At 54.4% G+C, this 26,008-nt stretch overlaps 1 protein-coding gene across 1 annotated transcript; it reads left to right on the forward strand.

The window, feature by feature from the left end:
* Positions 1–24,053, forward strand: CDCP2 (CUB domain containing protein 2). Its single transcript, XM_058696015.1, has 8 exons — positions 1–23; positions 1,268–1,359; positions 5,713–7,240; positions 10,147–10,494; positions 13,470–13,805; positions 14,699–15,052; positions 17,964–18,142; positions 20,608–24,053. Exons 3-8 carry the CDS (start codon positions 7,162–7,164, stop codon positions 20,932–20,934), a joined length of 1,623 nt encoding a protein of 540 aa, XP_058551998.1. The 5' UTR covers positions 1–23; positions 1,268–1,359; positions 5,713–7,161; the 3' UTR covers positions 20,935–24,053.
* Positions 24,054–26,008: the final 1,955 nt, after the last annotated feature.

Here is a 26,008-nt window from a genome sequence, read left to right on the forward strand (position 1 = left end):
GATATGCTTGTGCCTGGCAAACAGTGAGTTCAACAGTTGCTTTCCAGTGGGGCAGGAAGGTTTTAGGCTTGGTATCCAGTGCAAGGCAGGAGGCTCTGGAAGGCTCCCATGTGCCCGAGCTCTGGGCGAGGAGGGGCAGCTGAGGGAGCTGGTAAGAGGTGGACTGTGGTGTGAGAGTGAGAAGGGGAAAGGACAGGAGGGCCCAGAGGAGTAAGAGGAGGCAGTCAAACACTCCGGACACCTCTCTGGAGGCTGTAATCCTGGGACAGCCATTCCAGCAGCCTCTCCTGAGGCAGGGAAGCTCACCAGGGCAGTTTCCCCTTATGTAAGTAACCATGAACTTCCTGGACCGTGCCTTGGCGTGTTAAAGGTCCTGCCCACCAAAGCAGCAGGACTAATTGGCTATCAAAGGGAGGTGACAGGAGAAGCTGGGCCAGCAGGAGGCTCCCTTCCAGAGCCTCCCTGACCCCTCTGCTCCAGGCCCTGCCTCTTCAAGGACCCCCAGTGGTCAGGCTTCCCTGGAACCCACCCAGTACTCAGCACCAGCCCTGCAGCTCTGCAGTCCTGGGCTAGAATCCCAATCCTGCCATTTACAGAAGACAGTGATCCTGGGTGTTTATTGTGCCCCGGCCTGTGCACTGGGCGATGGTGGGGCCTCCTTGGAGGGGACGTGTGGATTACAGGGGGCGACCTACACAAAGGGCTTAGCACAACGCCCAGCTCACTATAGTGGTTACTCCAGTTGTTGCCGTAGCCCCCTCCAGACACCAACCGTGCACAGCTCTTCATGGTTCGCAAAGCCCTTTTGCTCTCAGATGTTGCATTTGGTCCTCACGGCAGCCCAGGGAGCCCAGATAGAAAGCTGCATTAGTAACCCCCTTCACACATGAGGAAACTGAGGCTCCAGGGCAAGTGAGTGCCTTGCCCAAAGTTACACAGCCTGTCTGATGGGGAAGACGCGTCCAAACCCAGGAAGATTTGAACCCAGACCCATCACCCTTTCCACTAAACTGTGGGCTACTGGCAGTGCCCTCACATAGCTGACGGTGAGCAGGTCCCATGAGGGGCCCATTCTCTGCCTGGCCCCTGGTTCTCGCCCTGCCCCGGGACCAAGTGCACCCACCCTGGCTGTGCTATGGGGGCGGTAGCCCCTCCTTGCATGGTTGGAAGGTTCGGTGAGATCCGATGTGGAAGGACCCCGAGCCGGGCAGGCCTCACAAATGGTGGCGATCCTGGCCCCCTCCTCACTTTCTTCTCATTGGCCCAGGAGCCGGAGGCTGTGAAGGTCACGCCCTTGTCCAGGGCCTCTCAGGGAAACCTGGTCCTTGGCCCATCTGTTCTTCTGGGACATCATTCCAGGTATGTGGCCTTTGCAATGTAGCCTTGGGAAAGGACAGGGTAGGGCGACTGAGAGAAAAACAAGAGACTTAGAGAGAGGAGAGACAGGGGAGGGAGGCCTCCTCTCCACAGAGTTCCAGCCCTGGAGCCAGGTTGTGGCTCCTAGATCTGTGAGGGGCAGCCCCCTCCTCATGTCTCCTGGGACTCTACCCCAACCCACCAACAGCCTTGTCTTGGTCAGGACCTGCCTCCCCTGCTTTTGGCTTTCCCCCTTGCTCTTTGACCCTTCCCTTCACTGGCTTTCCTGGTTGCTGGCTGTCTGTATTCCCTCCATCACACACTCGCCCACTCACCCTGTGCCACCCCGTGGCTTTCTATCAGGCCCTGGCAGAGAAAGTCTGGGATATGACGTGCCCATCTCGCACCCTGCTGATATTAAGTGGGTGCTCCCCAGGTGCTCCTGGCCTCTGCCACTGGGCCCATACTCATGGGAAGCCCCCCCTAAGTCCCCAGGGCCCTGGTTAATGGAGAGATGTGGCTCCCTGGGGCACAGCCAAGGAATCCCCTGGGTTGGCATGGCATCCCTGCTCCCAGCCCTCTGTCACACCCCCTTTTGTCAGCTCAGACCTCTGTGGGAAAGGGACGCTTTAGGCAGCACCCTTGCTGTCCCATGGGCACCAAACCCTGTCCCCAGGTGGAGTGACAGAATGCAGATAGGAAAAGAAGGGGAGAGGGGCCCCAGGCACAGATGTATATCCACAGAGGTGATACAGCTGTGCACCCGTGGAAATAGACATGAGCATATAAAGATAAATGTATGTGTGGAGAGGTGCATAGCCCCTGACACGGTCATGCATGCACACAGCTTGACATTTGCACTCAGACACAGATACACAGCCGGGGAGGGACATTCCCTCAGATGTGTTTGTACGGATCCAGAGAGAGAGCTGGGCACACGCAGGCATAGCTGCATATCCGTGTAGGTAGAGACACATGGATACACAGAGGCAGAAGTAGGTGTGGTCCATGTGCATGCACAGAGATGGGCGTGTGTGCAAAGAAATGGATATGAATGCACAGTGTTGGGTACAGCAGCAAAGGGCATATTCACACTCAGAAGTGGACAGTCACCCACAGAGAGATTAATGTACCTGGCGCCTGATGCACAGACACTAAGATGGGCTCGTGTGCCCGGGGAAACGGCATGACCAGATGATGACGCAGGCGCACCCAGAGACGGACAGTCTGTACGGTGTCTGTACAGTGGCCGAAACAGACAGGTACGGCAGCAGGCCCTCCACCCCGGACATACTCACAGTGCCCCTCAGAGACAGCTCTTGTGTCCGCTAGGCGTCTGAGATGCAGCAGAGCCAGTCATGGAGAGGGGAGGCATCTCTGTGCCAAGACACCCCCTAGAAGTTTGAAAGTGTGTCCTCAGGGCTCGGCTGTGGGAGTCTGCACAGCCAGGCTCTGGCAGGGCCCCAGGAGCCCGGGGTTGACTGTCCCGTGGGCGGCTCAGGCACTAATGACCCTCGTGGGCAGGCAGCGGGCAGCCTTTGTTCCTTCTCCACCACCCCCCTGGGGACCGGGAGAGAGGCCGAGGCCAGGCTGCTGATTGGAGGGAGGGCAGCCGGGCAGGGGAGGCCCCACCCACTGGAGACTTCCAGGAGAGTTGAAAAGTACTAGCAGACCTGAGGTCTGTGTAGCCTTTGGGGTCCGCGCAAACAGAAGGCAGGATAAGGGAGAGCATGTACCCGAGCTTAGTGGGACTGGCACTCTTCCTCACACTCCACATGCCTTAGCCATCTAGTTCTCACAATGCCTGACAGGTAGCCACTCTCATCTCACAGCTGAGGAAACGGAGGCCTGGAGAGGCGAAGTGACTTGCCCAAGATCACACAGCTAGTAGCTGCCAGAGTTGCAATCTGAACCCACATGGTCTTGGTTCTGGGAGTTTCCAGGCGAAACCACACCAGACCCTTGCCATTCCCCCTGGGGCAGAGGGGGGATTTAAAAGGACATGCTTTGGGCACAGATGAACATGGGCTCAAATTGATAGGGATGCTTCCTAGCTGTGTGTTCCTGAGTAGTTCAATCCGTCAATGGCTGCTGAGCACTTAGGATGTGCTAGGGGCAGGTGTGCAGTGGGGACGGAGACAATGAGATGATGTGCCCTGGGCCAAGCCCCGTGGGAGGCACTGGAGCGAAAAGCCCCAAAAGACAGAGGATGTTCGTAAAAGAGTCAGGTGGCCCTCGCTGTGCTAGGGGAGCACCCAGAGAGGGAGCACTCTCCCAGCTTGGGGTGGGGACAGGGCAACTCCCTGGAGGAGATGACAACATCCATCAAGGGACGATGGAGCAGAAAGAGGGGCAGTTCAGGCTCAAGGAACAGAGCATGAAGAGTGAGAGAGATGCCGGTGGCTGGGGTGTGGAACTCAAGACGGGAAGAAAGTCTGACATGTCCTGAGGAAGCATGAATGCCAAGCAGAGGACTTGGGATTTTATCCTGAGCAGAGGGGTGATGGAGTCAGACCTGCGTTTTGGAGAGATCGGGGCAGAGAGCAGTTTGGAGGGGAAGAGAGCAGACAAGAGCAGAGGCACACAGGCCAGGGAGGAGTTTGCCGTCGTCAGGCAGGGGCGAGGTGGTAAGCGTGGCCAGCGGTGGCTTCAGAAGTTGCCTCAGAGCCTAAAGTGGTCACCAAGCTCAAGCACGGACCGTGTACGTGGGGATGAGGGGCAGGGAAGCCAAGGCAGCCGCTACATTTCTGGCTCGTGGGTTGCTGGTGCCACCACCTTGAATAGGAAATCCCAGGGGAGAAGCAAGTTTGGGGGCAGCAGGGGTGGAGGGTGACAATGAGTCCACTGTAGATTCTGAGGGGCACTCTGGTGGTTACTGCCAGTTGCCAACACAACAGCCTTCTGTGCCTTGCTCTTTGCTAACCAAATCCTGGTTTTGTTGTGGTAGCACTACGCCGGCAGCCCTGTAGACCCTAGAGGAGGGAGGGGAGGGGAGAAAGTGAAGATAAGAAGTGTAGACATTGCTCTCAAGAAGCCTGGCTCTGACAGCCAGCAGATGGGTAGGGTGGGAGCTGGAGGGAAACACAGGTTTGTGAAAAGTGTTTGTATCCCTACCCACCCCCATGATGGGGAGGCGTCCGTGTGCCTAAATGTGGATGACAGAAGGAAAGCCAGGCAGGAGAGGCTGGGGACCCAGAGAGAGGGGAGCTAATGGAGGGTTAGGTCCCAGAGTCAGTGAGAGGGGCAGGCGCTGGGCATAGGAGGTAGAATTGGCCTCGGACAGGATGTGGAACCATCCTGCAGCTGGAGGGAAGGGACAGATGAGCACTTGGAGACAGGGTGGGAGATGACGGGGTGTCTGCTTTCCATCTCTTTGTTTCTGCTGGAGGGGCTGGGGTTGTCTGCAAGGGGAGACTAGTGACCATCTGGGATGATGTCCATGGAGGGTCAGAGACAGAGCCACCTAGGGAAACACGGAGAGGCTGGGGGTGGAACTGAGACCCGAGAAGAGGCTGGAGACGCTGACCAGGCACAAGTGCTGACCGCACGGTGACGGAGCACTGCCCAGCAGTGCTCGGGGGTCCACGGCAGGTGAGAATACAGCCAGCTGGGCTTGCCCCGCAGATGTCACACCCTGGAATCTAAGCCCAAGATGAGGCAAAGGGTATGCCAGGTGTGGGACAAGCACAGGGAAAAGAGACTAGAGGTTGCATGGAGTGTGGAAAGAGACGGCTGTTTCAAGGGTAGGATGAACATTTCAGAGGTGAGTGATCCAAGGGATAGCAGGTGGAGGGTGTAGTCGTGATGACGGTGACAGTCTTCCATTCTGCTCAGCCGATGCCATCACAGCCCCACCTGCATCTTGGTTTTCACCGTTCCAGGCATGCAGACAGCTTCTGCCTGCAACCCCTGTGCTTTGGAGCCATTCCTTGCCCCTCACCGGTACAACTTGAGGCCATAGTCTACACCATCTGCCAGAAGTGTGCATGCGGGTTGCCCACCAAGGTAGCTGCTCGTCAACATACCCTCAACTGGCTTCTTCTCAACCCTGTCTCACTTCCCCACGCCCCTGCCTGTGCTTCCTGGATCACCTCCCAAATAAGCTGCTTGCCCTTAAACCCTTGTCACAGAGACCTCCTGCAGAGCAACTCGACCCAAGACAGCAGGCTCAAACCCTCTGGGTATTAGTTACCTCCTCTGTAAGACAGGGAGTCTAATGTGCGCCTGTGAAATTAGAAGGGCGCAAGCACAGGGACGTGAGGCTTCTGGCACCAGACCCAGCACCCAGCAGGCATTAGGTCAGCGCTCTCTCTCATACACACAGTGGGTGTTTAATAAAAGCTCCCGTCCCCTCAGATGGCCCAGGACAGCGGAACCTTTCTGTCGCTGCCAATCAAGTCCCACAGGTAAGCCAGTCTCTCAGGCCTGACCAATCCCGATGCTCTCTGCTGAACACCTTCCAGGTGGCTTCTCATGCTGCCAGGAAAGGGCTCCCCGGGGACCTCCTGACACAAGGATGGGCCAGAGGCAACATGTGGTCTGGCAGATGGCCGTCTGAGTTCCTCTGAGGTAAATAAAAATCGTGCTTCCTCCCATGCGCGGAGCCAGGCGCCAGCTAAGACTTCCTGTGCACCATCTCATTGTATCCTCTCAGCGAGTGACGAGCTACTGTCTTTTCCTCTTCACGCTCTGGAGGCTGGGCCTCAGAGAGATTGGGTGACTTTTCCAGGCTGCTCCCACCCTGCAGGAGAGGCAGAGTCAGGATTCAGATCTCGTCAGCAGAGCCCAGCCTCCTCACTGGGAGGCAGGAACATGCCGTGTTACCCTCAGATGCCCTGTCCTGGTGTACGCTCTGCACAGAGAAGGAGCTTCGCGAACGAGCCCTGGGCTGAACTGAACCAAATGGGGCTCCTAGAGGAAGTAGAAAGATCCTGTTTCCTGTCGGACGCAGAGCCCTTGAGGGCATTTCTGCAGCCTGACTCCTAGCACACAGCCTGGCGCAGAGTGATGTTCAGGCAGGGTTTGTGGATCAGATGAGGGAATATCTAAGATTCTTGGCCAGAATTTCCACCGCGGCCCAGATCTGTGATCGCATTAGGAGGTGCGCACTACTCTCTTCCCATTCTGTTATTCCAGCTGCCTTCTTCCGTGAAAAAGACTTTTCCCTCATCAGCTGTCCACTAGCACCTCCTTCACTCTCCCTCTGAGCTAATCTGAGCATGTCTGAGGGATGCTCATCCCACCGGTCCCACTAATCAGAGCCTCCCGTCAGCACCCCCCATGGGCGGGGATGGGAAAGCCCGTAGCAAACACCCACGACCTGGCTGCAAGACACGTCACCCCGTCCCATTTCCGTGACAGCCCTGTAGGCAGGGCTGAATGGCCCCACTGGACAGATGAGTAAGACTGAGACCCAGAGGAGCTAGATGACTTGTTCAAGGCCACCTGGCCACCTGGCAAGCTAGAGGCTGAGCTGGAGCGGACGCCAGATCTGCCGAGCCCCCAAACTCATGCCCTTTCTCCACCACCAAATTCCCTTCCCTCCCGAAGTTGCTTCCCTTCCTGATGCGGTGTGGCCAGTGCAGATCTCAGAATGTGTAAACCTGGTGACACTAGATCCGTCACCTTAGAGTGGAATGAAGGAAGCACCTGGGGATCGGCTTACTAATTCGAGGGGCTGATGAATTATTCAGGTCGCCATTAACTTAGAGGCCTTTTCAGCCTCACCTGCCTTTCCCCTGCTCCAGACCCTCAGATCCTGGCCTGCCCCGAGCTCTACGGACCTGTGGGGGCCCCGGCGAGGAGATGCTGGCAGCGTTGGGGTCCTGTCTGCTGCTGGCAGTGGCTCTGCTGGGCCCAGGCCCCGGGGCCCAAGCCATGACAGGTAGGAGCTCCTGAGGACAGGCGGGCTCTGGGAGGGGGTAGACGAGTGGCCAGGTGGCTGCCAGGGCCTCAGGAGGCTTCCATGTGGGAGGACAGAAAGCAGGAGGCCATATGGAGGGAGTTGGCTGAGTTGAGGATGTATTTCTTTCTGAGATGGTGGAAGACGGTATTTACGGGGTGCCTGCCATGTGCTGGGTGCTTCACAAATATGACTGCATTTCATCTTCACGGCAAACTTCAAGGTGGGCATGAGTTCTCCATTTCACAGGTGAAGAAACTGAGGCAGAGAGAGAGGTTAAGTAACCTGTCCAAGGAGGCATAGTTACCAAGGGCTAAGGGAATGGCTCAGAGAACAACTGAAGGTTTAATGCCGGAGGGAGCCTTTACTCTCCTCCTGACAGCCTGCCGTACTTCCCCACTGCCAGCGGGTGAAATCACAGTCCCTCCTAATGGCATTCAGTGTCTCTCAGGTTTGGCCCTAATCTCCGTAATATCCAGCCTCGGTTCCCTGTGTCCCTTGGGCATCCCATGTCCTGGCAGAGGATATACCCCCCTTCTGGAAATGCTTCCCCCTCAGAGCTTTCACCCCACTGTGCCCTCTGTCTGGAAGGTCCCTTTTCTCTTTTTCCATCTGAGAACCTCTGGGTCATCTATCAAACTCAGGTCAAACATCACCTTCTCCAGGAAGACTTCCACACACTTTCGTCAGCCTCAGATGCTCCCTTCTTGGAGCTCGCAGAGCCCTCTGCCTGCACCCCGGTCCTGGGTGGCTTTGTGCTGCTCCAGCCCTGTAAGCGTTGTGTGTCTGTGAAGCCAGGGGTGGGGGTGGGGTGGGGTGTCACCTCACTGGTCTTCAAGGGGCGTGCATGTTACAAGGGCTCAGCAAACAGACCTCAGTGCCTGGTTTTCCTGCAGGTTCGGGTGGGCCTCCAAGAAGGAAATGTGACGGTGCCACTCACCTAGTTGGTGGCAGAGGTGGGCTGGGTATGCAGGTGTCTCACTCCTTCCTGTAGGGGGAGAAGCTAGCTGTTCCCATTTTCCAGCCTCTGGGGCTTCAGTGGCCCTGGGGTGACCCTGGGGTCTCGGGTGGCTGGCTGATTGCTGGGGGACACGGCCTCCCCTTGTGCTGGCGCCTGAGGCCTCCTTGGCTACAGGAATTCTGCTCCAACACTCCCAGGGCTTTTCCTGTCCCGTGGGCAGGGCCGGGGGAAGTACAAGGACAGGCACTGGACAGAATGTCCTTCTGTCCTCCTACCATAAAGATTGAATCAGACACGGTTCCTGCCCCAGCCTGCTGCGGGGGCCAGCAGGGAGCTGACAACCTGAGCCGGGTGTGCTTCTGCAGCCCTTTCTCCCAGGTGCTCGCAGCCACCCCATTTCCCAGATGCGTGACTGAGGCTGGGGGAGTCTAAGTGACCGTGAGAGTTTTGTTCACGTCAATTCCTCCCTCCGAATTGTCCCCAACTAACCTTCTTGTTCCTCCTGTGGTCAGACTCAAGTATCACCTTCCCTGTGAATCTTGTCCCTCCCCTAACAGTGCTGGCCCAGCAAGATTGGCCTCCCTCCCTCTGGCCCCCAGAGCCCCTGTGTGGCCGCAGTCACACTGCTTGGCTTTGTCTCATTTGCCTAACTCCCAGCCCCTGACCAACCCCCCCCTCCCCGTTCCACAGTGCTCTCCCCAGGGAGACACCCATTCTGAGTCAGCACAGGCCTGGCTACATGCTTTTTGACCTTTTCAGTGAACAGAGCTAGGAAACTAATTTTTTTAGAAATAAAAATAAATCTTAATTTCAATTCAAATCGAGGACCACAAGTGTTCTATTTAATTTTTTAACTTTATGGTTGTATTGCTCTCCTCTTACACTGAACGTCTTAGCTTCTATTGACATTAACATACATGCTTTATTCCGATTTATAAAATACTATAAAATAGCACTACTGACTGTTATTCAGATAGTAAGTCTACTGAGTAATATTTCAGATTTCTTCGTGGTTCATTTTGTGCTGGGGATATATCCCACTAGGAACATACAGTCAAAAAAAAGCGTATTTCCACGTCATTTGGAATCATTTTTCCCCATGTGAATGTGCCTCCAACCTGATATATGGCTAAGTTTATTTGTTTCAGTTTGGAATATTTAGGGATTACTTAAAAATGTCTTCTTTTTTTTTTTGCCAAGTTAAAAATTATATTAAAAGTTATTCATGATTATAAAGTCAAAATCATAAAACAAGTCGCACTGAAAGAGGTCTAGACAGCACGCCTTTTCTTCCCCTCTGTTTACTCCATCCCCTGACAGAGAATCACTTTTATGTTTCCTTCCATTGTTTTCTTTTTTTAAATATAAGCAAATATGTGCATATGAGAATGTACTTTTAACCGCAACAAGCTGTGCGCATTTTCACTCAGGGCGGGGGTATTGTCATTTGTAATGTTTAAATTCCTCACTGCACACGTGTAGGGTCTGGCACATAGTTCTATTTTATCTAAAATTATAGGTCCACCCTGACATTTCCTATCTCCTTTCCCTGCTTTATTTTTCTCCACAGCACTAATCACTATTCAATACGCTCTATATTTTACTTACTGTGTTTATCATCCATGTTCCCCACCAGAATGTAAATTCCACGAAGGCAAGAATTTTTGTCTGTTCTGCTCCTGCTGTAACCGCAGCACCTAGAACATTGCCTGGCACTCAGATGATGTTTGTTGAATAAATAAAAGAATGCTTGATAAGTATTTGAGGAATAAGCAAATGAATGAGCACACATAGGCATAAATGAATTGATTTAGGGTCGTGGCCTCATGCTCCCTCAGCCCAGCCCATCCCAAAGACCCAGCTTTGTAGCTGGGCCCATCCCCCAGGACCTCAGCACTGACTGAGCCATTCTTCCCTCTTGCCCCAGGTGTTAAATGTGGGGGTGTGCTCTCAGCACCTTCCGGAAACTTCTCCAGCCCCAACTTCCCCAGGCTCTACCCCTACAACACAGAGTGCAGCTGGCTGATTGTGGTGGCCGAGGGTTCCTCTGTGCTGCTCACCTTCCACGCCTTCGACCTGGAGTACCATGACGCCTGTGGCTTCGACTACCTGGAGGTCTACAACGGCGCCTCAGGAGACAAGGGCAACCTGCTGGGGAGGTTCTGCGGCCGGGTGCCCCCGCCGCCCTTCACCTCCTCCTGGCATGTCATGTCCGTCGTCTTCCACTCAGACAAGCACGTGGCCAGCCGCGGCTTTTCTGCTGGCTACCAGAAAGGCAAGGGGGTCCTGGCAGGGGAGAGGGTGGCCCTGCAGGGGCAGGGGGGAGGAAGAGAAGTGGGCTAAGGCGAGACTTGCAGACTGCTCCAGAGCCCGGGTGACCCTGCTGTCGCAGTTCGGGGGCAAAGGCAGCCTCTGGCTGTGGTCATGGTAGTTGTGGGTTCCCACCTTCACGGCAGTAGTCCTGGGAGTCCCCAGGAGGGTCTCTCTGTCCTCTTGCATTTGCCATCATCCTTCTTATCCCATGCCATGGCATCAGGACAAAAGAGAGGACGCCATGCTCTGGGGATGGGCAAGAGACCCCTCCCATCCCAACCCAAGTCCTCCGGAGTATAAGATATGCATGGGTCTGTGTGGGGCTGGTGACACTCTCCCTCCCTAAGTCTTTCCTAATGCTTCTTATATTGCAGGTCCCTAACCCTCCCTCCCTCAACCAGGCTGGAAACCTGCCCCATAGTCTAGTGAGGGGGGCAGAGGCCTCCTCCTTGCCTTCCTCCTTGACTTATTCCTCCTGTCTCCAGGCCTCTCTGCATACGCTCGAACCTCCTCCCTTCTCCCAAGGCCCAAACCAAGGGCCTAAATCATGTTAGCTCAAGCAATAGACAACCATAGAGGCTCCTGGCGCACAGGGTCTACCGACAGCAATTAGGGGGCTCAGGTGGGACTGCTCCCCAAGCTGGCTTTAGAGGCACAGAATTGTGGAATGAGAAAGCACAAGAATCACAGACTGATCTCATCATAGTTTTGGATGCTTAGGTTTAAAAAAAAATTTTTTTTTTTAATGTTTATTTATTCTTAGAGAGAGAGAGAGACAGAGCCCGAGCAGGGGTGAGGCAGAGAGAGACACAGAATTGGAAGCAGGCTCCAGGCTCTGAGCTGTCAGCACAGACTGTGTGACTGTGAGATCATGACCTGAACCGAAGTCAGACACCTTACTGACTGAGCCACCCAGGTGCCCCTAGACCCTTAGGTTTTGTTTTTCTTTTAATTTTTTATTTTATTTTTTAAATTTTATTTATTTTGAGACAGAGAGAGACAGAGCATGAATGGGGGAGGGTCAGAGAGAGAGGGAGACACAGAATCCAAAACAGGCTCCAGGCTCTGAGCGGTCAGCACAGAGCCTGACGTGGGGCTCGAACTCACGGACCACGAGATCATGACCTGAGCTGAAGTCGGACGCTTAACCAGCTGAGCCACCCAGGCGCCCCGACCCCTAGGTTTTTTAAATGTTAGGATATCAAAATCATAATACCATGAGCGATGTTTTCCAACATTTTTAAAACCAGAAGTACCCGTATAGCAAATGGAACCTTATGTTAATCCCCTATACGTAAAAGAGAGGAAGGCAATATTTTATTGGTATGCCTTTACTGTATTTTGTAAGTTCATGTCTCTAGCATTTACTTATTATATGTCAATCACTGAAACCATAAGTCAATATTGATGGCCTCCAACGAGTGAAGTGTTTATATATGACCTGTGACTGTGGACGCTGTCTTTCAGTGCATTAAAGATAGTCTGAATACAGCATAAGAGTGAAACTTGCCCCACATGCCAGCAGACAGATGCCCCAGGTGGCTCCTGTGAACCCCCAGAGCATGGTTTGAAAGCCTCAGCTAAGGGTGTTAGTGTTGAAAATGGTCTTGCGACTGTCAAACCTGCTCTCTCGTTTCACAAACAATAAATTTGAGAGCAGAGAGGGAGTGTGGCTTCCCAAGGTTACATGGCTGTGGGAGGGGGAAATGCTGAGACAAGAAGTCAAGCCCTTAGCCGCCCAGCCCAGTGTAGTTAGTGCCCAGTTCACAAAGCCGTGCCCTGGGGTGAGATTCTGGAGTCTTGGGAAATACCAGCGTGCCCCTCCCTGCCGGTGGCCTCCAGCTGGTCGGGTCATTCGTCATCACCCACCTCCTAATTGTGCTGGCTGCTCTGGCTTCCAGAGGGCTTTCGCCAGCATCTTAGACTCTTGCATGAGCCCGAGCCTGGTGGATCAGGCCGGGCAGGTCTTCTGACCTCTCCTACTCCCACGAGGCTCAGGGGTCACTTGCCCGGGGCCACACCCCTAAGAGAAGACAGAGCTGAGAGGACATCTCAAGCCTCAGACCACAAGCCCATTTCAAGTCCATCTCTACTTCATCAGATCCTCTCTCCAAGCCTCAGCTTGCGCATCTGTCACAGAGGTCTGAGAACACTCCTGAACTCAGAAACCTCAGGCTCTGTGCCCCAAGGGCCTCACAGGAGGGGACAGTGAGAAGCAGCAGGTCAAGGGCCCGGGCTCTGCAATCAGGCAATTCCGGCTCTCCCTGTTACCAGCTGGGTGACCCGCTGTCAGAGCCCTGCCCGTGTTCCTGGGGCCTCGCCTCCTCAGCGGCTCCTGCCAACCTCTGTGTCTCTATTTGAAGGCTTCCTCTGAAGTCTCAGTTGGTCACCAGTATCCCCAGCAGCCTCGGCCTGGACTCTCAGGGGTTGGCGTACAAACGCCCCAGCTCCTTTCTCTCAGGTGACAGAACTCTGAGGCGTGTGCCTGACACCCTTCCCCCGAGTTCCCCAACAGGGCTCAGCAGCTGGCCTAAGAATACCCTTTAGTGACCCTGGCTCCCTCATTCCTCACATGGGGCCCCCCGTGTCTCCCAAATAAACTCCTTGTGCTCGGACCCTCGTCTCGGGGGCTATCTGGGTGAACTCCAACTCCCCCAAGTAAGTTACTTACCTTCTCTGTGCCTCCATTTTCTCAACCATAAAGTGGGGAGAACCACTGAGCATTCCTCTAGGGTGATGGTAATGGTGTCAGAAGACTGTGTAGGTGCTAAGTGCCGGGCCCGTGCCTGACGCTTAGCAAGTGCACGGGGGATGGTGACGAGGTTCCCATGACATACCTGTGGGAGCGGCACGTTGGGGGGTGTCCGGTTCCCAAGGGAAGGGGTCCAGGGGATCACGGGGAGGAAGAAAGGTCAGTTAAGAAGGGCTTCCTTGCAGATGTGTGTGGCGGCGTCCTGACGGGCCTTTCGGGGGTCCTCACCAGCCCCGAGTACCCCGACAGCTACCCCAACAACGTGGAGTGCCGCTGGGTGATCCGGGCTGCCGGCCCCGCCACTGTCAAGCTGGTGTTCGCGGACTTCCAGATGGAGGGCAATGAGGAGTGCACCTATGACTACGTGGTCGTCCTTGGGGGGCCCGGCCCTGCCCACGGGCATCACTACTGTGGCAGCACCAGGCCCCCCACCCTCGTGTCGCTGGGCCACGAGCTACAGGTGGTTTTCAAGTCCGACTTTAACATTGGAGGTCGGGGCTTCAAGGCCTACTACTTCTCAGGTAGAAGGGGCTTGGGCTACACCTTGAGTCCCCCGTGCATGCTGTGTCTGTCCCTGCCCGGCCAGTACCAAGGCATAAGCATGTCTCCGCCTCTCTGAAGTCTTCCTGATTGAGTCAGAGTTAGTCCCTTCTTTCAACTCCTTTAGCAATGATCTAACACTCTCATTTATGTTTGTGCTCTGCACATTGATCTCCCCTGACTGAGTTCCTACGGGTTTGTCTTTGTACCTGCCGCACAGAAGGGATTCAATTAATGTTTGTACAAATGAATGAATGAACTCTTGACAGTGAAGTGAACTAGACAGTGGAGGAGACGGAGAAGGAAACAGACAATGAAAACCCACTGGGATCGGTGCTAACAGTAAGGATCATGGATGACTTCCTGGAGGAGAAGAGAATCCAGTAGTGTTTTGAAGGAGTTAGCCAGAGGCTGAAGGAAGGGAAGGGTATTCCAGGTAGAGAGGTCAGCATGTGCAAAAGCACAGAGGACAGAGAGGGCTTAGTGTGCTTGTATGCTGGATGTTTGGTGAGGCTGGGAGGTAGGGCTGGGTGAGGGGCAGTGAGAAAATGAGCAAGGTCAGGTCATGAGCCACCTTGTCTGTCAAGTCCAAGTTTGGACTCCACTCTGAGGACACGTATTAGGTCCTGTTATTGAATTCCTGGCGGGGCCAGCCCTCGTGGACTGCCAACTGGAATAAGAGTCCCAGCTACCAGCCAGTTTCAGTGCAAAGCAGGCTTTGGGATCAATGGTCTGGTTTACTGGCCATGGTGCCCATCCCCTGCCAGGGTGGTTTTAGGACCTTTATGGCGCCCACTGCCCCAGCTGTGCTGCAGAGGGTGACAGTCTCCACCCTTCTCATCATTGCTCCTCTGTCCCTCTCTCCCCAATCCAGGAGAATGCCAGGAAGTGTACACGGCTGTGCGAGGCAACTTCTCCAGTCCACAGTACCCCAGCTCCTACCCTAACAACATCCACTGCCACTGGACCATCCGCCTGCCTCCTGGCTACCGGATCAAGGTGTTCTTTCTGGACCTGGATCTGGAGGGTCCCAGCAGCCTGACCAGGACCTGCGACTTTGACCATCTGGCGGCCTTTGATGGGGCCAGCGAGGAGGCGCCCCTCCTGGGGAATTGGTGTGGCCACCACCTGCCAGCACCAGTCACCTCAAGTCACAACCAGCTTCTGCTTCTGCTGCACACAGACCGCAGCACCACCCGAAGGGGCTTCTCTGTGGCCTACATTGGAGGTCAGCTGGGGTCGAGGGTGTGGGTGTGCTGATGGGGGAGGGCAAGGCTGGGGTCCCAGGTCTTTGTAGCTTCCTCTCTCCAACCCACCAGCTGGTGTCCTCAGCCTCTTCCCGTGTGGCTACAGCATGGCCACCTGCTGCCCTGGGACCTCTGAGACCTGCCAGTGTGGCCCTTGCTTATTTCTACTACCACAGGGCCCTGCCTTTCCAGTTTCCAACTCCACGATCCCTAATCCCCCTGACCCCATCTGTCTCTTTCCCCCTGGGGCCCCTGGCCTCTCTTGAGCTGTGGCTTATCCTATGTATCCAGGGGCAGTCCACAAAATATGGCCACGTTACTTATGATAAACAATTGGCATAACCATGGAGATGCCAACAAGCTTTGCTTGTGTCGGTCATAAATCCTGACTGACAGTGGCTTGCACAAATGGCCTTTTTTCCCCTCACATAACAAGAAGTCTCCAGCTAGGCAGCTGCTTTGTTGGTTCAGGGACTTTAACACTGTCTCAGCCAGTATCTCTGGGATTCTCTTGGCCTTCTGACTGCAAGATGGCTGCTACGACTCCAGACATCATGTCCGTGTTCCAGGCTGGAAGAGGGTAGGGGAGATGCCAGCTACAAATGTCCCATTATCAGGAAAGCAAAAGCATTTTCAGAAGCCCTGAAAAGACTTCTTGGTCTCATGAGTTTGAACTTGGTCAGATAGTCATGCCTAGCTTCAGAGGCAGCTGAGGAAGCTGGTACTGGGCTTTTCCAGCTTCCATCGTGCCCATTAGAGTTGCCAGCCAGCAGCGTCCACCATCTCTGCTGTCTTCTCATCCCCTTCCCTGGGCCATGGGCCCAGAAATGCCTGTGCTCTGGACCCATTTTGCCCTCTGTCTGAGCAGAGTGAAGCTCCTCATTGTGCAGATGTGGGAAGGGAGGTCCAGAGAGAGGAAAGACCACCACAGTCACACAGGCAGTGGGGACACAGCCAGGACCAGAACTCATGCCTGCCTCCTTTGTGGCTGAGCGGGGCCCGAGGGGAGGGATTCAGGGCTGAGCTCAGACAGACCAGGGCCACATCCAAATGCTGCCATTTACCAGCCATCCAATGGCCTCATCTGTACAAGGGGTTGGTAAGTGCACTAGGTAGGTGGTCATTCAGATGAATTGAGGCAGACAGGTCCCAGTGCCTGACTCCGAGCACATGTTTGCTGAGGGTGGATTTTTTTCCCTCCTGTGTCTCAGGCCTGGTCTGCATTCAAAACATCTCCCCTCCATCCTTACCCCCAACACAAGTGGTGATGGGGAGGGAAACAGCAGAGTCTCAGCGATCTAGTGGCAGCAAAGTGACCTGGGCAGACCCACCCTCCAGGGCCTCAGTTGTTTCCATCCATAAACTGGGGGAGGAGAGCTGTCCCTTTTTAGAGCAACCCCTTCTAGAGTTTCACTCCAGAGAGCCAGGTGCCATGGGATCTGCCACAGCCAGCTGGTAAGTTGTCTTTTCTCTGCGGGTCTCAGTTTTTCCATCTGTAAAATGAGGACACTGGCTAAAGGATCTTTAAAATCCCCTTTGGCTCTAATAGTCTTGTTTCTGGGCATGGGTCCTCTCCCAGCTCTGTGGGATCTTGGAGAAGCCCCTTTTCCTTTTGGTTCCTCCAGAGACTGAGGGTGGGGCAGCTCAAATCCTGGCTCTGTTCCAGGGCCAGGAGCCCCACTCCCACCCACCCCACCACCCTCCCCAGATCCCCATGGGAGCCCAGGGTCAGACAGGGGCACTCACACTGGGCTAGGCTCCAGATGTGGCCCAGGCTGCAGGCGGCCTCCCGGCTGGAGGACAAGCTCGGCATCAATCAGGGGTGACACACAGTTCAGCGCCACCGAGATCATCGTGGGAGACGGCGGGCCCATAAATCCCTGACTGCCCAGACACCAGAGGCTGAAATATGTCTGAGGCATTTCCCGGAGAGGGGCTGAGAGTTCCAGGCCTCTGCCTGCCAGCTCTTCCCTTTCCCTCCCACCAGCCACCCCTTCCTCCCCTTCCACTGCCCCTGCCCCAGCCAGCACGGCCCACCCCCCCCAATACACATGCTCAAATACAAAATACACCCAGACACAAAACATCACACCATCCTGTGTGTATAGGGTGGGGAGATACCCAAAGACTCGATCCTATAGACTCAATAACGGTTAAAATCCCAACGCAACCACCGCAAACAGCCTCACCTCTCAGAGCTTCAGTTTCCGAAACTGTAAAATGGGTTTAGTTGTGTCCACCTCATGGAGTCATCGTGGGGAGAGAGTGAGGCTTCCTTCACCACCCTCTGCAAAACTACTGTTCTGCTCCCCCCACCTCCCCACATATCCCCTGCTTTCCCTGTTTCTTTTTTGCTTGATTTTCTTCCAGCCCACTCTGACATGTATTTTATTTTACGTATGTATTGCCGCCTCGCCCAACTAGAATGTAAGCTCCAAGAAGGCAGGGAGTTTGGGCTCTTTTCTTCTGTTTCTGTTTCCATGGTGTCTGTTAGAATTGTGCCTGCACATAGCGGGCCATCAATAAATATGTGTTAAATGATTGAATAAATTGCCTGGCACATCGCAAAGAGATCAGCAAATGGTAGCTCTTCTTATGGTTAAGAATATTCACTTATTCATTCATTCATTCATTCATTCAGCACAGCACCTGCCAAGTTCCGTGCCAGGCTGTAAGGACACGAGAGGGCCTGGTGCGTGCCCTGGGGAGCTCGTAGTCTGATGGAGTTAAGTGGAGTAACACGTGTAAAACATCCCCATAGGGCTGCATAGGAGTCTCCCCTCTCCGAGCCTTGGTTTTCCCACACACCACCCTTTGGGTGGGGTCTGGGGGTGCTGGGGGCAGACGACCTGCCCCTTAAGGCCTCCAGCCCCTCCTTCCCTCCATCCCCAGTCGTGCCCGTGAACGTGAGCTGCTCCCGCACGGATTTCCAGATCCTGATCTCCGCACAGGCACTGGCACCGCTGGAGCGGACCAAGGTCTACCTGGGCAGCCGGAGCTGTGCCGCCCAGGAAGTCGGCAGCACCTTCCGGATCCAGGCCCGCTTCGACACCTGCGGCACCGAGTCTCAGGTAGGAGCAGGGGTGGGGGGGGGGGGGAGGGGGGGAGGGAGGAGGGCAGGCGTGAGGGAGAGGGTCTGACCCCTGCTGAGAGGCACCTGCGATTCCTGAGAATTCTGACTCCAGTGACCCCACAAGCCCGGGTGCGGAACTCAGCCCCTCTTGGCTTTACCCCAACAAACTTGCTCAGTGTAGACATGACAAAATACTCAAACAGGGAAGACAGAGCAGGGGGCCCCGCTGCACAGCGCAGTGACGGCCAAAAGCCCCTACTGAAGGCTCCTCCTGCAAGGCCCTGACCCTGACCATCCTCGGAGGCCTTCCTGCCGTTCCTTGCCTTCTCCTGGGCACTCCTCGCCACCCAGTCCCCACCCCTTTAACATGCAGCCCTTGCTGCCCCCTGCTACCCCTTCCCCAACCCGTGATCCAAATCGTCCCTGGGCTCCACACAACAAAAGGGCCTTTCAAGTAACAGGAACCACTTCCCTCCAAAGGCAGTGAGGCTTACAAATAAATGAGTTTTTTCTACTATCCTTATATTTTCGAGGCTTTGACTCCAGATTTGGGGCCCTCAGAGTCACTGGGAGCAGGCCAAGCACCTGGGATGTTTGTATTCTTAGGACAGATTGGAGGGGAAAGGAGAGACATCCCCCCCGCCCCGCCCACCCCCAGAAGGAGCTCCCATCCCCAGCCTTGGTATCCAGGGATGTGCCAGACTGGCTTGGCAGAAATCACACACTTTCCAGCAAACCCTACTGCCTCCAACATTAGCTGAATATATGCCTCTGGCCCCTCCAGCCCGCCCCTCTGCTTCCCCAGCCTCCTGGAAATCTCTGTCCTTTAGACCTGAGGAAAAAGAGAAGTGGGGGCAGAGTCTTGGCTGCCAAGATGACCTGCCCTCCCCCCTACTCCATGCACTGAGTCCTCATTCCACAGAGCCATGAAATGATGGCGACAGAGAATCCCAGAGGCAGGGAACCATGAAGTCGAGAATAAGGGATCACAGACACTCGGAGTCTCCGAGTCATGGAACCACCACCCTAACTTGGAACCAAAAAATCATGGAATCTTGGAGCCAATATCATGGGAAACATAAAAGCTGAGAACCGTAGACTCCTGGATCCCTAGTGTCACCCTTATAAGTCCTAGACCCACGAGGACCAGTCTCTGCATCGGGTCACTTCCAAAGATGCGCAGCTCAAACAGCCAAAGGCAATGACAACCTTTCTGTGCATCTCTGAAAAAACACTGGAGACTTGATTTCATAACCAGAATACCAACCACGTCTTGTGTGGCTTTTTCCCCTCAAGTCTCTCACTCATCGAAAACCCCTAAAACTTCCCCTCATCCCCATTTTATGTGATTTTTTTTCTCCCTTCTTTACTATGTGGATTCACTTGACCCTTTCACTGGGTCCCCTGCCACTCACAGGTCCTGTCTTTCTTCATCCAGTAGCCCAATTCTGTATCACAAAAATCTAGGACATCAGTCTTCCCCAGAGGGTGTGGTGGCAGACAGGTTGAGGGTGCACATCCAGAAGCCTCTTTTGGGGACATGGAATCCGAGCCTTTTGGAAGCCCCTCTGTGACTCCCTTCCACACCCTTCCCCAGAGGGGTCGCCCAGTGTCCAGTGATGACAGCTTCCGACTGCCCCTGCTTGCTCGCGTTGCGTTAGGCAGCTTCGCTGTTAAGAAGCATCAGCTCAGAAGTGCCACCACTGGACATGGGTGGTTGGGCAGCCTGAGGGGTGTAACAGCTGCTGCAGACTTGGGGTTGGTGGGGAGACTAGCCCTGTGCCACTGCAGCCCCCTGCTCCAGGCCACGCCAGACTGCCCACTAAAACACTGCCCCTCAGTTCTGGACCCAAACACCCCACCATCTTCAGGGCGACCGGCCTCCTGCCTCCCTCATCTGTAGGGGTAGGGAGGGCAGCAGTGTGCCAGGCCCCCCACATTTCACTCCTCGGCGGCTCTGCCTAAAGCTGGGTGGTGCCACGGGGATGGCCAGGGACTCCAGTTCCATGTCACTTGTGTGTCGTGTGACCTCAGACAAGGGATTTAACTTCTGGGCTTCGGTTTCCTAATCTATAAAATGGGGGTATTAATGGTGCCAATAAGAGAGGGTCACTGTGAGAATTAAGTGAGATAATGCACTTGAAACAGAGGCTGGATCATGGCAAATGTCCCTGTTACTGCTGCTACTCTCTCTCATAGACCCCGCCTCCTTGAAGCCAGAGCAAGCACTGACCCATCAAAACTGATATTGTCCTTCCAGACATCCCCATGGTGTCCCTTTTACAGGTGGGGACACTGAGGCTCCAAGCAGAAAGGGAGTCAGTGGCCCAGCTGGGACTAGAACCCAGGCTCCTAGGGTTCTGCCCCCTTGGCATTGAGTCCCGACATATCTAGAGGAACAGGGTCAGCCCTTGGCCCCTTCAGGTGCGAGTGAGTGCCCTGTGACCCCCCCCCCCCCCACAGAGGAGGAACAACACGTCGGTGATCGTCAGCGTGCTGTACATTGACTTCTCGGCTGGTGGGCAGGAGGACATCCATGAGTACGAGGTCCGCTGTGAGCCACGGCGCAAGGAGGCTTCTGTCCACCTGCTGTCTGGCTCCGACTGGCTGGGGCCCTATGCCGCCACAGCCGAGCATCTTCAGGAAGCGCCACCCAGGGATGAGGTGGAGGCCCTGGAGGGCCCTGTGGCCATGGTGACCCAAGACACCAGTGACATTGTCTTCCTGGGCCTTTGCATCCTGGCTGGAGTCCTCATGGTCATTGCCATCGTGGTCCTGATGCTGCTGTGAGCAGGCAAGGGACCTGGGTTCTGGCTTCCCTGGGAGGCAGCTTGCGGTCCCCAAAACAGGAGCAGACCAGGCTTTATCGACTTGTTGGCGACCATGGACAAGTCACTGTCCCTCTCCAAGACTCAGTTTCCTAGGCTCACAGAGCTGGCGTGAGGCTCAGAGAAGAGCACGAATAGATATGAGCTTTGTAAACTATGTCATGTTGTGTGTGTGTGCAATTGTTACTAATTTGAAAGATGGCCTGCAGTAGAAAAGAAGACTCCTGTGTGTGTTACTTGGCATCATGGATAGCTGTGGTCACTGGTAACTTGTTCTGTAACTTGCACAAGTGCTTTACCCACTCAGGATAAAAACAAGGGCATCTTTTATTTTTCCAACTAATGGCTCATCACAAGCCTTCATTGGCAGGAAAGTTAGTAACTGTCTAGGGGCCTCCACTCTCTTGAACTGACTCAGGAACCTTGAGGACTTCATCCACAGCAGGCCAGTCCTGCCTCCAAACTCCAGAAACAGAGAGAAAGGGAGCCGAAACCCCACCTGGTGCTGTCATCCCAGCCTCCGCCATGTGGTGTCGCTGTTGGAGACTGGTCGTGCGCATCCCAGTGGATCCTGTCTGAAGAGGTGGCGATGCCCTGCGAGGTCAGATCCCTGCATAAAACACAGGCGGGCCCACGCTGTGCTCAGCAGTGAGGCTGGAAGCTGAGGACTGGTGTCTCTTTCATGTTGGCGTTTTTCCTTAAATAGATCGTGATCCTTGACTGCAAAGCTGACTGAAGTTCCTATGTCTTTGTCCTCACCCCTGATGTTGAGTCCATTGTTTCCCTTCAGATGAGTTCTCTTTGGAGCCTGTGGACCTTCTCCTGCCATTGGACTTCACTCAGAGCTACTCCAGCATCCCCGTGTTTCTCTAAGTTCACACTACGGGGAGCACGGGTTGGGTTCCCGGTGCTTTCTGGCATCCTCAAGCAAATTGGTCCAGTCCCCCCAGAGCTCCAAGTGGAACAGCCTTGTTAATGAAAAATAAATAAAGAAATACAGTTGTAACACACCACTTTCCCCTGCTCACCCTTATCTTTGCGTAATGAATCACTCACAATCAACAGAAATCTCCACCTTGACCATGCTGACCACGGTGCTCAAGTAAGTGAATTGGAGCCTGATTATAGTTCTTTCAACAACCCAACCAACATCCACTTGTTTCCAGCTTTGTCCCCATTGTTGTGACCGGCTCCAAGCACCCAGCAGCGAAGAAGTCAAATGAGATTTCCTGCCTTTGAGATGTCTACACCCAGGTGTAGCAGCTTCGGGGAGAGGGAGGCAGACAGTAACTTGCAGAGAAAACGAGAGTGAGAAAAGCCAACAAAGTAAAAAATTAAGCAAGGGAAAAAGAGTTGCCTGGACATTAGGAGAACTGGTTCAAGTCCAAGTTCTTCTCATTAATTGTACAAACCTGGGCAAGTCACTTTGAGTCTGTGGGCCTCGATATCTCCATCTGCAAAATGGGACCACTGTTCATAGCTTGCTGTAAGATCGTAGCAACACGATGAACTAGGGAGGTCTGCCAGGATAACGTGCCAGCAGGGGAGTTTTGACTGACACCCCGGGGTGTTGGGAGCAGAGACCCCGTCCTCTTTGTCTCTCACCCACCTTCTCCCTCTCAGATTCCTCTAGCCACTGAGCCACTTTTGCCAGCCTACAAACCACCTGGGTCTCAGTTTCTCTGGACAAGACTGATTACATCCCCCTGCCCCCAAGGTCAGCCTTCCTGCCTGCAAAGCAGGGGTGATGATAAATACCCGCTGCATTAGTTCTGTGTGGGGCCTGAGATCATGCATGACAGTGGCCAGTACCTGAGAAGGATTCAACAAACCTGTTATGACCTTGACCTATGAGTTCATACAAAAGCTCCAGCCTAGAAACCCAAATTCTCGGCCCAACTTTGCCACTGGCTTGCTGTGTGGCCTTCAGGAACCCATTCCCTTCTCTGGCCACAGTTCCTGTTTTTAAAATGTAACAAGCATCATTATCACCTCTGGCACCATCGCTGTCGTAGCGACGACCCATAAGCACCAGCTACATGGCAAGTGTTTGAGCTGCGTCAGCTGACGTAAGCCACCTTGTGAGGCGGACATAATTGCCCCCATTTCACAGATGAGGAAACTGAGGTCTGGGGAAGGAAGTGCCTTGCGCCAGGTCACAGGTGATGAAATGCTGAAGCGAGGCCGAGAGGAGGCAGTTCTTTCCTGAGCTGGGGCCTCTTGGGCCCCCAGGCCAAGCTCTCAAACCCAAGGGCCGTGTCTGGTTGGGAAAGGACTGGAACGGCCGACAGGGAGAGGATGGTTTTACCCACGGACGTGCCCAGATACTGCCATTCCCAGCCCTCTGGGCAGCTGACACATTGATTATCCTGCCTGAGCCACGGGAAATGACAGTCTTTCTGACGGTACAGTGTCTATTAGAAATGAAAGGGCTGAAATGATACCCATTAGCCAACACGCCCTGGCCCAGGAAGAGTGTCTGATGGTGTGTGTACGTGTACCAGTTTCCCCTTGGTGGAGAGCGGAGGCCTTAACCCCAGCTCCCCCCAGCACTGGTTATATGGTCTCGGGCCTGCCTACCCCGAACCGAGAGCTTCGGGTCCTCCCGCCTGCCTGTCCCGGTAGAGCCAACGTTACAGATGAGGAAATCCTTGGCAAATGGAAGTGCCAGCCCTGGGAAGATGCCTTCTGGCCTCCTGGTCAGGCAGACCGGCGTTCATTTCCATTCTCGCCCTGACTCTGTGTGACCTCGGGCAAGTTGCTTAACCTCTCTCAGCCTCAGTTTCCTCATGCACAGAATAGGGACACAAAGATGCTCCTCCCGAGGTCATCGTGAGGCTTGAGAGAACACAGGGAGAGCGCCCACATGGGGCTTCCACCTGTACGATTCTGGAAGCTGGCAGGCCCCGGCCAGGCGAGGGCCTCTTCCCCGAGGAGTCCTCAAATCTCAGAGTCAGAAGGGTCTCCCCGGACTCCTAGCTCCCCTGCTGATCTTCAAGAGACCATAATCGTTCCCACCCCCAGACTGTCACTTTGTACCCCTTTGCCTTCCTTCGTAAGACGTATCGCCGTCTGAAATGATGCGAGGTGTGTGTGTGCTTTCCTTGTCCCCGTCACTACGACGCCAGCTCCACGAAGGCAGTCTTTATCCCACCCGCCCCTGCCAGAGCCGGGCACACGTGCCCTTCAGTAAGTATCTGTGATCGGCTGAGTGAATGAACGGAGGAGCTCCACGTGACTCCATCCACCGAATCCCACGTGTGTGGCAGTCTCGGAACTTCGGTGCAGTCTGAGTCACGGACATTTCCCAAGTATCTTCTCTGAGCCACCCTCTGCACGGACACGCAGACTGGCTCAGACACGGCCCTCCCTCAGGAGCTCAGTGTCCTGGGGGGCAGGGAGCGGGGAGAACCAGGCATCTCACGGTGAGAAGTAGTACTTCCTGGAGGAACACAGCCAGCCAGGGGACCCCTCACTCTCCCCCTGCCCTCCAGTCTCCCGGGGGGCTCCTCAGGCCGAGCCCAGAGGTATGCAGTCCGTGTGGCCAGTCTCCCTAGGACACAGAGCAGGGTGGAGAAGAGTGACAGTGGATCTGGATGGGCAGTTTCCAGGGAGACCAGCACAGAAACAAACAAAGTGCTTTCCTCTCAAAGACTTTTGGGAACAAGACAAGGTTTAAATGGCTGCCTCAGCTCGGGTGAATGCAAGAGGAGCCCAGAGGGATGATTCATGCTTCCAGGAAGGCGCATCAGGCAGAAGACAGGGAATGGCATCCCAGGAGTGGGGAACAGCAGGTGCTAATGCAAAAAGGTGCGGAAGGGTATGTCGTGATGGGGATGGGAAGGAGGGCTGGGGAGGGGGGCTGGGAGGTATGTTGGGGCGATGCTGGAAAGGCGGGATGGGAAGTTACTCGTCAGGACACTGGATGGCACTAGCAGCTTCTCTCAGAACAACAATGGAAGGAGCCCTCTGTGTCCTTGGGCTCCGAACGAAGACACCCATTGGACCAACAGGGCCTGCCATCGATGTCTTCTCCTGGGACATCCGCCCATACAGAAAGGCTCTTAATCTGTTGGCACCAGGTATGCTGTCTGGGCACACATTGGCACAGTGAGCCGAGCCCTGGGCTCATGGCTGTCTCTGCCACCTCCTGGCCCAGTAGTGTTGGTCGGCTAATCCCACCATCTCCAGCCCTCCTTCAAAAGGGACCCCCCCAACCCTGGCACCCACCAGGACCCAGGACCTGGCTCTGGCTCTGCCACTAGCTTTCTATAACCTCTCCCAAGTTGGTCTTCTCATCTGTCAAGTGGGAATAATAGCTGGAACATTTATTGAAATGTACTCTATGCCAGGCATTGTTCAAAAAGGGTTTTACACTTATGTTCTCATTTAATTCTATTGGGGCACCTGGGTGACTCAGTCAGTTGGGTGGCCGACTTCGGTTCAGGTCACGATCTCATGGCTCGTGAGTTCGAGCCCCACATCAGGCTCTATACTGACAGCTCGGAGCCTGGAGCCTGCTTCGGATTCTGGGTCTCCCTCTCTCTCTGCCCCTCCCCCACTCACACTCTCTGTCTCAAAGGTAAATAAACATTTAAACTATATTTATATATATATATATGTATATATACATATATATATATATTCTCTAAATAGTAACTGTAATAGTTTCCTCTAAGAAATAGTCCAGGTGGGATTCAAATCCAGGCAGCAGATCTGCCTGCAAAGCCCAGGTCTTTTACTAGAGCAGGTGGAAGAGCCAATAGAAACAGGTCACAACCGTAACTCGCATTTGTAGCTGTAACAAGATACATGTTAGACGTTAACATTGAGCACTTTGCGCTTGGTGTTATTCTCAGGATCTAAGCGCGTTCCATAAATTAAATTCATTTAATTCCTTGCACTAATGCTATGAGGGGAGTACTGTTATGAGTCCCATTTCACAGATGAGGAAACTGAGGCACTGAGAAGTCAAGTAACTTGCTTGAGGTCACACCTAATAGCTCCCGTCGGGTGAAGACTAATGCTGAGAGCCA

This window comes from Neofelis nebulosa, chromosome 2 (genome assembly GCF_028018385.1).
Source record: "Neofelis nebulosa isolate mNeoNeb1 chromosome 2, mNeoNeb1.pri, whole genome shotgun sequence".
NCBI classification, from domain to species: Eukaryota; Metazoa; Chordata; class Mammalia; order Carnivora; family Felidae; genus Neofelis; species Neofelis nebulosa.